Source organism: Pristis pectinata, chromosome 6 (genome assembly GCF_009764475.1).
Source record: "Pristis pectinata isolate sPriPec2 chromosome 6, sPriPec2.1.pri, whole genome shotgun sequence".
Classification (NCBI taxonomy): Eukaryota; Metazoa; Chordata; class Chondrichthyes; order Rhinopristiformes; family Pristidae; genus Pristis; species Pristis pectinata.
The window spans coordinates 115,451,641-115,464,130 of record NC_067410.1 but is presented as its reverse complement, the minus strand read 5'-3'; the positions used below and the strand labels follow the sequence as shown (position 1 = coordinate 115,464,130).

General features: G+C 43.4%; 1 protein-coding gene across 1 annotated transcript in view; it reads right to left on the bottom strand.

Moving 5' to 3' along the window:
• The window catches only part of lrrc34 (leucine rich repeat containing 34), an 87,997-nt gene that overhangs the window by 58,209 nt on the left and 17,298 nt on the right, over window positions 1-12,490 (bottom strand). The window contains exon 3 of the mRNA XM_052018960.1: window positions 5,546-5,670. Within this exon, the coding sequence (XP_051874920.1) occupies window positions 5,546-5,670 (125 nt within the window). The remainder of the gene's footprint in view (window positions 1-5,545; window positions 5,671-12,490) is intronic.

Genomic DNA, 12,490 nt, shown 5'->3' with positions numbered 1-12,490 from the left:
CACTACCACTCACCTAGACTTTGCCCGACCCTGCTGTAGAGGCAGAGGTTTTTGGGGACATAGACAGCATAAGTGAATGGGCAGGAATGGCAGTTGGAATATAATGTGGAAAAATATGAGGTCATCTACTTTGGTAGAAAAAGTAGAAAAACATTGTATTTTTTAAATGGTGAAAGATCGAAACATAGAACATAGAACACAACAGCACAGTTCTGGCCCTTTGGCCCATAATGTTGTGCTGACATTTTATCCTGCTCTAAGATCTATCTAACCCTTCCCTCCCACATAGCCCCCCATGTCTCCATCATTCATGTGTCTATTTAAGAGTCTCTTAAATGTCTCTAATGTATCTGTCCCCACAACCTCTGCAGGCAGTGCGTTCCGCGCACCCACCACTCTCTGTGTAAACAACTTACCCCTGACATCCCCCTCATACCTTCCTCCAATCACATTAAAATTATGTCCCCTGGTGTTAGCCATTGTCGACTGTCCACTCGATCTATGCCTCTTATCATCTTGTACGCCTCTATCAAGTCTCCTCTCATCCTCCTTCTCTCCAAAGAGAAAAGCCCTAGCTCACTCAACCTATCCTCATAAGACATGCTGTCCAATCCAGGCAACATCCTGGTAAATCTCCTCTTCACCCTCTCTAAAGCTTCCAAATCCTTCCCATAATGAGGTGACCAGAACAGAATACTCCAAGTGTGGTCTAACCACAGTTCTATAGAACTGCAACATCACCTCATGGCTCTTGAACTCAATACCCAGACTAATGAAGGCCAACTCTCCATACACCTTCTTAACAACCCTATCGACTTGCGCAGCAACCTTGAGGGATTTATGGACCTGGACCCCAAGATCCCTCTGTTTCTCCATCCTGCTAAGAGTCCTGCCATTAACCTTGATTTCTGCCATCAACCTTGATTTCTGCCATCAAGTTTGATCTCCCGAAGTGTAACACTTCACACTTATCTGGGTTGAACTCCATCTGCCACTTCTCAGCCCAGATCCGCATTCTATTAATATCCTATTGTAATCCACGGCAACCTTCTATACTATCAACTACATCACCAACCTTTGTATCATCAGCAAACTTACTAACCTACCCTTCCACATCCTCATCCAAGTCATTTATAAAAATCACAAAGAGCAGGGGTCCCAGAACAGAGCCCTGCGGAACACCATTGGTCACCGACCTCCAGGCAGCAAATGCTCCATCTACCACCACCCTCTGTTTTCTATGGGCGAGCCAATTCTGAATCCACACAGCCAAGTTTACTCTGGATCCCATGCTGCCTGAGTTTCTGAATGAGCCTTCCATGAGGAACCTTCTCAAACGCCTTACTAGAATCCATATACACCACATCCACTGCTCTACCTTCATCAATGTGCTTTGTCACATCCTCAAAGAATTCAATCAAGTTCGTGAGGCATGACCTGCCCCTCACAAAGCCATGCTGATTGTCCCTAATCAGCCCATGCTTCTCCAAATGCCCATAAATCCTGTCTCTAAGAATCTTCTCCAGTAATTTGCCCACCACTGAAGTAAGACTCACTGGTTATTCCCAGAGTTATCCCTACTCCCACTCTAATTCCCAGGGTTATCCCTACTCCCTTTCTTAAACAAAGGAACAACATTTGCCACCCTCCAATCATCTGGCACTACTCCTGTGGCCAGTGAGGATGCAAAGATCATCGCCAAGGGCGCAGCAATCTCTTCCCTTGCTTACCGTAATAACCTTGGACATATCCCGTCCGGCCCTGATGACTTACGTATTCTCACGTTTTTCAAAGGTTCCAGCACATCCTCTTTCCTCACATCGACATGGCCCAGCACATCAGCCTGTCGCACGCCATCCTCACAAACGTCAAGGTCTCTCTCTCTCTGGTGAATACTGAAGCAAAGTATTCATTAAGGACCTCCTCTACCTCTTCTGACTCCAGGCACATGTTTCCTCTTTTATCCCTGATCGGTCCTACCCTCACTCTAGTCATCCTCTTATTCTTCACATACGTGCAGAACGCATTGGGGGTTTCCTTGATCCTACTCACCAATGACCTCTCATGCCTTCTTCTAGCTCTTATAAGTCCATTCTTAAGCTCCCTCCTGGCTACCTTGTAACTCTCCAGAGCCCTGTCTGATCCATATTTTCTAAACCTCAGGTAAGCTTCGTTCTTCCTCTTGACAAGACATTCTACATCTCGTGTCAACCACGGTTCCTTCACTCTACCATCCTTACCCTGCCTCAATGGGAAAAACCTAACCAGAACCCCATGTAACTACTCCTTAAAACAACCTCCACATTTCCACTGTGCACTTCCCCAAGAACATCTGTTCCCAATTTACGCTCCCAAGTTGTTGCCTAATAGCATCATAATTCCCCCTCCCCCAGTTAAATACTTTCCCATATCATCTGCTCCTATCCCTCTCCAAGGCTATGGTAAAGGTCAAGGAGTTATGGTCACTATCTCTAAAATGCTCTCCCACCGAGAGATCTGAAATCTAATCAGGTTCATTGCCTACTACCGGGCCTCTCCTCTAGTCCGCCTGTCCACATACTGTGTCAGGAATCCTTCCTGGACACACCTAACAAACTCAGCCCCTTACATTAAGGAGGTGCCAATCAATATTAAGGAAGTTGAAATCACCCATGACAACAACCCTGTTATTTTTGCACCTCTCCAAAATCTGCCTCCTGATCTGCACCTCAGCGTCTCTGCTGCTATTGGGGGGGGGGGGGGGGGGGGGGGGTGGTGGGTGTTGGTCTGTAAAATACTCACAATAGAGTGATCACTCCCTTCCTGTTTCTGATTTCCACCCACACTCAGTGGACGATCCCTCCAGGACATCCTCCCTTTCTACAGCTGTGACACTGTCCCTGATCAGCAAAGCCACTCCCCCACCTCTTTTACCTCCGCCCCTGTCCCCTTTGAAACACCTAAACCCTGGAATATCCAGCAGCTACTCCTGCCCTTGCAACAGCCAAGTCTCTGTAATGGCCACCACGTCATTGTTCCATGTACTTACCCATGCTCTAAGTTCATCAGCCTTGCTCCTGATACTTCTCGCATTAAAGTAGACACACTTCAGCCCATCCAACTGACTGCAATTTTGCCCTTTCAACTGCCTATCCTTCCTCACAGTCTTTCTACACTCTGCATCTACTTGTTCACCAAATAAACCAACCTCTGACCTATCACTGGTTCCCACCCCCCTGCCAAAACTAGTTTACACCCTCCCCAACAGTTCTAGCAAACCTGCCCTCAAGAATATTGGTCCCCCTCCAGTTTAGGTGTAACCCGTCCCTGTTGTACAGGTCGTACCTTCCCCAGAAGAGATCCCAATGATCAACAAATCTGAAACTCTGCCCCCTGCACCAATTTCTCAGTCACACGTTCATCTGCCAAATCATCCTATTCTTACCCTCACAGGCACGTAGCACAGGCAGCAATCCAGAGATTACGACCCTTGAGGTCCTGCTTTTCAGCTTCCTACCTAACTCCCTATATTCCCCCTTCAGGACCTCATCTCTTGTCCTACCTATGTCATTGGTACCAATACGTACCATGACCTCTGGCTGTTCACCCTCCCCCTTCAGAATGCTGTGGTCTCGATCTGAGATGTCCCTGACCCTGACACCAGGGAGGCAACATACCATACTGGAGTCTCTTTCACGTCCACAGAATCTCCTGTCTGCCCCCCTTACGATGGAATCCCCTATCACTACCGCCCTCCTCTTCTCCCCCCTTCCCTTCTGCACCACATGACCAGGCTCAGTGCCAGAGACCTGGTCACTGCAGCTTTCCCCTGGTAGGTACACCACCCCACCACAGCATCCCCCTCCCCCCCCTCCCCCCCACCACCAAAAGTATCCAGTGGTATACCTGTTGTTGAGGGGAACAGCCACGGGGGTACTCTGCACTACCTGCCAATTCGCAGTCCTTCTCCTGACAGTCACCGAGCTACCTGCCTCCTGCAGCTTCGGAGTGACTGCCTCCCTGTAGCTCTTATCTATGTACTCCTCGGTATCCTGTAGGAGCCGAAGGTCACCCAGCTGCAGCTCCAGTTCCCTTACACGGTCTGTAAGGAGCTGCAGCTGGATGCACCTCCTACAGATATAGTTATCAGGGAGACTGGATGTCTCCCAGAACTCCCACATCTCACAAGCTGAATACACCACTGACCCTGGAGACAAAGGTGTTTGTGTTCAGAAGAACCCGTGTTTGTACCTGTATCATTGAAAGTAATAAGGATGGCCAACACAATGTTGTCCTTTATTGTACGTATATCCTGCCTTAGGTAGGGAGACCAGACCTGTACATGGTATTTCAGATGAAGTTTCACCAAGACTTTATATAATTAGAGCAAGGTGTCTTTATTCAGATACACAAATATTCTTGCAATAAAGGATGCCATGGAGGTTCACCAGGTTGATTCCTGTGAAGGTAAGTTTGTTGTATGAGGAGAGATGAAGCAGATGGGGCCTCTACATGCTTGATTTTGAGGAATGAAAGGTGATACAACTTAAACGTACATAATTCTCATAGGGTTTGATGGGGTAGATGTGGGCATGCTGGGGTGACAAGAACCTATATCACAAGCTCAAAACAAGGAACTGACCATTCAGGGCTGCGATGAGAAAACATTTCAACTTCAGAGGGTGGTGAATCTTTGTCTCAACATCACATTCAACCATTCTTACATTTCCAGTTCTGATGAAGGGTCTTTGACCTGAAACATTCATTCTGCTTCTCCTTCCACAGATGCTGCCTGACTCAATGAGCATTTCTGGTTTTTTTCTGTTTTTATTTCAGATTTGCAGCATCTTCCTGTCTTTATAGGAAGGATGTGGAGGCTTTGGAGATGGTGCAGAAGTGGTTCACCAGGATGCTGCCTGGATTAGAGGGCATGTGCTATAAGGAGAGGATGGACAAACTTGGGTTGTTTTCTCTGGAGCAGCAGAGGCTGAGGGGAAACCTGATGGAAGTTTATAAGATTATGAGAGGCATAGATAGACAGCCAGTATCTTTTTCCCAAGGTTGAAACGTCTCATACCAGAGGGCATGTATTTAAGGTGAGGGGGAATTTTTAAAGGGGATGTGTGGAGCAAGTTTTTTTTTTACACAGAGAGTGGTGGGTGACTGGAATGCGCTGCCAGGGGTGGTGGTGGAGACAAATACGATAGAGACATTTAAGAGGCTCTTAAATAGGCACATGAATGTGCAGAGAATGGAGGGATATGGACATTGTGTAGGCGGAAAGATTAGCTTAGTTGGGCATTTAATGATCAGTGTAATTAGCTCAGCACAGACATGGTGGGCCAAAGGGCCTGTTCCTGTGCTTTACCGTTCAATGTTCTGTGTTCTATGTTTCGTGTTCAGTTTTTTGGATTTCAGTTTCTGGGAATTTGTTTTCTCTTCCATGAAGACAGAACCAAAGTATTTGTTTAATAGCTCCGACATTTCTTCATTCTCCTTTAGACACAGAAGCCACTTGGCAAAAGGAAACAGATTGAAGGGTGAAGGCTAATCTGTGAGAAGTTACCTGTGATGAAGGAGCTTTGATGCAGGAGACGAACCAGAACCACAATGTCATCATCTGTCAGTCTCTGCACTGGGAACAGCAGCGAATTTCCACTGAGTGTCAATGTGAATCCCTCATAAAGGGCCCTACAGGGAGAGGTAGATAATTTAGTTCACGGAATAGCAATCCAGCCAGGACTCACTTCCCACAACATCAGTCAATCTCAATCACCCACAAGGCAACAAGACAATTGTTGGTCGTGATGGACAATTAAGTGCAATGATCTTAGGCAAACATTGAGTTTTGGAAAAATATGAATTAATAATTGATAACATAGTAAATTTGTTGAAGGGAAATTGCATTTAATTAATGGGTCTTTGGATGTATGTTGTCAAGGGTAGTGAGCGGGATCTTGTATGGACCTGCAAAGGGAGTTTGATAAAGTAAAATAGCCAATTTACAGATCATATGACAGCATAGATATGAAATTTAGGCAATGTACAGAAAATATACTTCTGGTGGACTGCTGTTTCTTAGACTAGAGGAAAGTTAGCTGTGGGGTTCCCAGATTGAATACCAGGACCACTGTTCTTCCTGATGAAGACCAATGACTGAACTATAGTTCTGGTGCATAATTTCAATGTTTGCAGATGACACAACTTGTGAACTGAGCAGGAATGTACCAGACTTTAGGAGGACAGAGGGAGACTTTTGGAAAGGTAAATGAAATTTAATACAGAAGTGTGAAATTATTAATTTTAATAGAATGAAAAGAGTCATAGAGCACGGAAACATGTCCTTTAGCCCAACTCATCCATGCTGACCAAGTTGCCTACCCTCCAGTCCCGGTAACATCCTTGTGAACCTTTCCTGCACCATTTCCACCTTAATGACATCCTTCCTATAGCTAGGTGACCAGAACAGCACACAATAACAGCTACAATGGACTACATGGACTTTAGCAAGGCCTTTAACAAGGTCCTGCATGGTAGGGTGGTCCAGAAGGTTAATTGGAATTGAAATTGAAATTGGTTTATTACTGTCACTTGTACCGAGGTACATTGAAAAACTTGTCTTGCATACAATTCATACAGATCACTTCATTACACAGTGCATTGAGGAAGTACAGAGTAAAAACAATAACAGAATACAGAGTAAAGTGTCACAGCTACAGGGATTACTTAAAGTGGGAGAATTCAATGTTCATGCCATTCGGCTGCAAGGTTCTAAGATGGAAAATGAGGTGCTGTGCCCAACATAAACTCGAAGAATAGCATTGCACCAACTGGGCACATTGCAGCACCTGGAACTTAATTTGAATTTAACAATTTCAGGTAATCCCCATTTTCTCTTTCTCTCTCTCTCTCCAATGTTGTTGTATTTTTCTGTTCCAATTTGTTTCGTTTACTAGAGAAACAAAGGACTGCAGATGCCGGAATCTGGAACAAAAACAGAACACTGGAAGAACTTAGATAAAAAACACGATGATGCTGGAGGAACTCAGCAGGCCAGGCAGCATCCGTGGAGAAAAACATGCGGTCAATGTTTCGGTGCAGAACGCTTCCTCAGGACTGAAGATAGGAAAAGGGGAAGCCCAATATATAGGAGGGAAAAGCAGAGCAGTGATAGGTGGACAAAAGAGGGGAGGTGGGGTGGGCACAAGGTGGTGATAGGTAGATGCATGTAAGAGATAGTTATAGGCAGGTGCGGGGGAGGTGGGGAGTGCAGATCCATCAGGGGACCGGTCAAAGGTAGGGACAGAAAGGGATAAAAAAAAGGGTAGAGAAAAAAAGATAGGGTAGGAAAGGGAAGAAGGGAAGAAGCATGGGGGGGAGGGGGAGGGGGAGGGTTGTGGTGAAGGATGGTGGGAATTACTTAAAGTGGGAGAATTCAATGTTCATGCGTTCGGCTGTGTTACAGACTCAGTGAAAGTCCCTTTAAGATAGAGAGTGTGTGTGTATGTGTGTGTGGGGCGTGCTTACGTCAATAGAAGATAAAGGACATAATGACGTTGTAGAAGAAGAAGAAGAAGAAGGAGAGAGAGAGAAGGGAGAGAGACACCAGCCTGCTTGTTTTCTCTATCGATGGATGAGAAACAATAACTGTGTTTGCCACTGAAATCCATGTATGGAAGTTGGAAGTAATCCGGTGGAGTTCACTTTGTTGCTGACCTGTAGAAGAAAACAGGTATTTGTATGTGGACGACCACGGTTCGGATGCTTTTCGGGGTGAGGAAGTCACTACCGAGTAAACACTGAAGTGTCGTTTGGGTTCCATCGTGGAACATTTGGATTTCGTATGTACTCTCTCTATGTTTTTCTACATCTACATCTTATCTTCAGACAACGGTGGTTGTTGAAGAAGCCCTTGCTCATGTTTCACCTTATGGCTTGCGGAACTGAACTTTAAGAACCATTCAGGAACTGGGAGTTTTGGACTTTGTCATACACACACACGACGAGTTTAGTTTTGGGGTTAACGTTCGAGGTTTAACATTTTTGAATTCTAACATACTAACATTTTTACTTTTATTTTACGTATTATCATAAGTAGTGATTAATAAAATAGTTTTTAACACTGAATCATGCTCAGTGTGTTTCTTTTGTTGCTGGTTTGTGACAAATTGGGGGCTCGTCCGGGATAGTTCCCAAGGTTAACGAGTGTCGTCTGGGATTGTACCCCAGATTGACGAGATTTGTTCGAGATTCAATCCAAAGATTTTTGAGGGAGGTCTGATAAATTCTTTTTAATTGGCTTGTGTGTGTGGAAACCAGCAGCAATGGATATTAAGGCATTTTTGGAGTCACCAACCCAAAAGGGATTGGAGGTGGCGAAAAAGGATGATTTGATAAAGATTGCTACAAGGCTAAACCTTACTGAAGTAAAGCAGTCTATGAGAAAAGCAGATATTCAGAGACTGATAGCTGGCCATTATGTGGAAAAGGTGGTGTTTGAGAAGGAAGTGTTAAAACAGTTTCCTGGCAGTGAAATAGCAATTTCTGAGGCACAGGTGCAGCTGGCAAAGATAGAGGCTGAACGAGAGCAAAATAAATTAGAAGCTGAACGAGAACAAACCCAGTTAAAGATAGAAGCTGAACGAGAGCAAAAGAGATTAGAGGCCGAACAAAAGAAATTAGAGACTGAACAAGAGATAACTCGGATGAAGTTAGAGGCTGAACGGGAACGGGAACTAATTCGGTTAAAGTTTGAGGCAGAGGAGAAGGAAAAACAGAGGCAGCATGAGTTACAAATGAAGCGTAGGAGTTTGGAATCTGATTCTGATGATGGTTTTTCAGCCAGCAGGGAGGTTCGATTAGTCCCTCCGTTTGAAGAAGATCTGGTTGATCAGTATTTCCAACATTTTGAAAAGGTTGCTGTGAGTTCAAACTGGCCAAGGAAAGGATGGGCTCTTATGGTACAGAGTGTGATTAAAGGTAAAGCTCAAAAAGCTTATTCTGCTTTGTCTGCTGAGGATGCAGCTGATTATACCAAGGTAAAACAAGCTATTTTGAAGGCCTATGAATTGGTCCCTGAGGCTTATAGACAAAAATTCAGAGACTTGAGGAAATCTGCAGATCAGACTTATATGGAATTTGCCAATGGAAAGAGAATATGTTTTGAACGATGGTGCCTGGCTAAAAATGTAGATGGGGATTATGATAAATTGACAGAATTGATACTAGTGGAAGACTTTAAAAGATGTGTTCCAGCTGAATTAACAACATATTTAAATGAAAAGGCAGTGGAAACTTTACAAGAAACTGCTAGGTTGGCAGATGATTATGCTTTAACCCATAAATCCAAATGGGGACAACTTAAAACCTTTCCAAAGAGTTACAAAGACAATCCAGGTAAACCAGAGATTAAATTGGGAGGTAATCAAAAAGGAAAAGATGAAAAGAAGCCAGGGCTGGAGAAACCTGTTGAGCGTACTTGTTATTACTGTAGGAAACCTGGCCACGTGATATCTAATTGTGCCCTTTTGAAGAAAAAGAAGGAAGCTGGGCCCAATGCTTGCTTTCAGGCAATTAAAAATCAAAAAGGTTTAGGAGATGCTGTTAAAGATCAGTCCTTGCAAGAGGGAAAAGCGGAAAAGTTGGAGGAGGTGAGAAAAGAATTCCGTTCGTATGTATCAGAGGGTTTTGTTTCACTGAATGATGAGTCACCCCAGGTGCCAGTGAAAATTCTTAGAGATACTGGGGCTAGTCAATCTCTCTTGCTGGACAGTGTTTTAAATTTTGGTGAAGAAAGTGACACTGGTGAAGTAAATCTAGTACGAGGCGTTACAGGTGAGACCATGTCTGTCCCTTTTCACAGGGTGATTTTAAAGTCAAAGTTCGTAGAAGGACCAGTCGAGATAGGGATAAGACCTAGTTTGCCAGTGGAAGGAGTTTCTTTGTTATTGGGAAATGACCTTGCAGATGGAGAAAGTGATCCTGTGGTACGGTTAACAACCAAACCAAGGATTGATGAGTCTGAGAATGATCCAGATGTTTACCCATCATGTGCGGTGACTCGAGCTAGAGCTAGAGAATTAGCCAAGACAGACAATCCGGTGCAGTCTGATGTAGTTCCTTGTGACAGTCCTAAACAGGAAGAAAATTATGATGCCTTGTCTGAGACTTTTCTGTCTTCACTGGAGGATCAACATCCTTATAGTGAGCCTGAATTTAAAGATTTGTCTTTGTCGAGGAAAGATTTTATGGTGGAACAGACAAAGGACCCTGAGTTGACAGAATTGAAAGAAAAAGCACTCTCATGTGAGGAGATTGAAAAAGTGCCAACTGGATACTATGTCAAAAATGGAGTGTTAATGAGGAAATGGAGACCTCCTCATGTTCCTGTTAATGAGGAATGGGAAGTTATTCATCAGGTTGTTGTTCCAAAAGTTTATAGGGATGAGATTTTAAACCTGGCCCACAGTATGCCTTTGGGTGGTCATTTTGGTGTGAATAAAACTGTAGGGAAGATCTTGAAACAATTCTATTGGCCTGGTTTGAGAAAAGATGTGGTGATGTTTTGTCGAACCTGCCACACATGTCAGATGGTAGGTAAACCAAATCAAAAACCCCCTGTGGCTCCATTGAAACCAATTCCTGCTTTTGGGGAGCCCTTTTCGAAGGTGATTGTGGACTGTGTTGGCCCCTTACCAAAGTCTAAGACTGGAAATCAGTATTTGTTAACCATCATGTGTGCCACTTCTAGATTTCCAGAGGCAATACCCCTTAGAAATATTAAGGCCAAGACGGTGTCAAAGGCTCTTGTAAAATTTCTTACCTTGTTTGGTTTGCCAAAAGAAATCCAATCTGATCAAGGTAGTAATTTTATGTCAAAAATTTTTCAACAAATAGTCTATGAGCTGGGAGCAAAGCAGATTGTATCATCTGCATATCACCCAGAATCTCAAGGAGCTCTGGAGAGATTTCATTCTACTCTCAAAAATATGCTGAAGACTTATTGCTTTGAAAACACAAAGGATTGGGACGAAGGTATCCATTTACTTTTGTTTGCCGTTAGAGAATCGATCCAGGAGTCAATAGGATTTAGTCCGTTTGAGCTTGTATTTGGACATAGGGTGAGAGGACCTTTGGAGTTGTTAAGAGAGCAATGGGTTAATGAGGAAGTTCACTTGAGTCTGTTGGACTATGTCCAAAAATTTAAAACTCGGTTGGAGAGAGTCTGCCAGCTAGCGAGAGAGAATCTGAAAACAAGCCAGATAAGAATGAAGACATATTTTGATAGACGTGCTCGGCCTAGGACATTTGCAGTGGGGCAAAAGGTGTTGGTATTTTTCCCTAGCCAAAATAATCCCTTGCAAGCTCGTTTTTCTGGACCCTATGTTATTGAATCTCGAGTGACTGATCTAACATATATAATCAAAACACCAGATAGACGCAAGAAAACACAACTCTGTCATGTAAACATGCTAAAACCTTATTATGAGAGGGATTCAGTTGTGGCCTTGGTGGATGGTGTAAAGGTTGTTTCTAGAATGCCTGATGTTGATGTTGAGGAAGGCCAATTTAGACCAAATATTGTTCCATCGAAACTAAAAAACTAAAATATCATGGAGAACCTTGAAACGAAGTTGGATCATTTACAAGTTTCACAAAAACAACAGATGAGAGAATTAATTTTAAAATTTTAAAATTTGTTCCCAGATGTTCCAAACAGAACATCGATAATTACCCATGATGTTGATGTTGGGGATGCAAAACCAATCAAACAATACCCATATCGAATGAATGTAGAAAAAAGTAAACTTGTTGATCAGGAAATAAAATACATGTTGGAAAATGATATTATTAGACATTCTACTTCAAATTGGAGTTCGCCCTGTGTTATTGTACCTAAACCTGATGGAACTGTTAGATTTTGCACAGATTACAGGAAAGTGAATGCTGTAACAAAGTCAGATGCTTACCCTATTCCTAGGGTGGATGATTGCATAGACAGAGTGGGAAAGGCAAAAATTTCTTACAAAGATTGACCTATTAAAAGGGTACTGGTGTGTTCCATTAACAGATAGAGGAAGGGAGATTTCAGCCTTTGTAACCCCTTCTGGATTGTATGAATACAATGTTTTGCCATTTGGAATGAAAAATGCTCCGGCAACATTTCAAAGAATGATTAATTCAGTGATTCATGGGTTAAAACATACAGATGCCTACATTGACGACTTAGTGACTGGGAATGATACATAGGAGGATCACATCTCTGCGTTAGAAAGGTTGTTTGAAAGACTTTCCAAGGCTAACCTTACAGTTAACTTGGCTAAAAGTGAATTTGGCCATGCCACTGTGACGTATCTTGGTTATGTTGTAGGTCAAGGCAAGCAAGCTCCTGTTCAGGCAAAAGTTTAAGCAATATCTGAGTTCCCTATTCCCACAGGTACGAGGACTGTTAGAAGATTTTTGGGAATGGTTGGATATTATCGAAAATTTTGTAAAAACTTTGCTGATATTG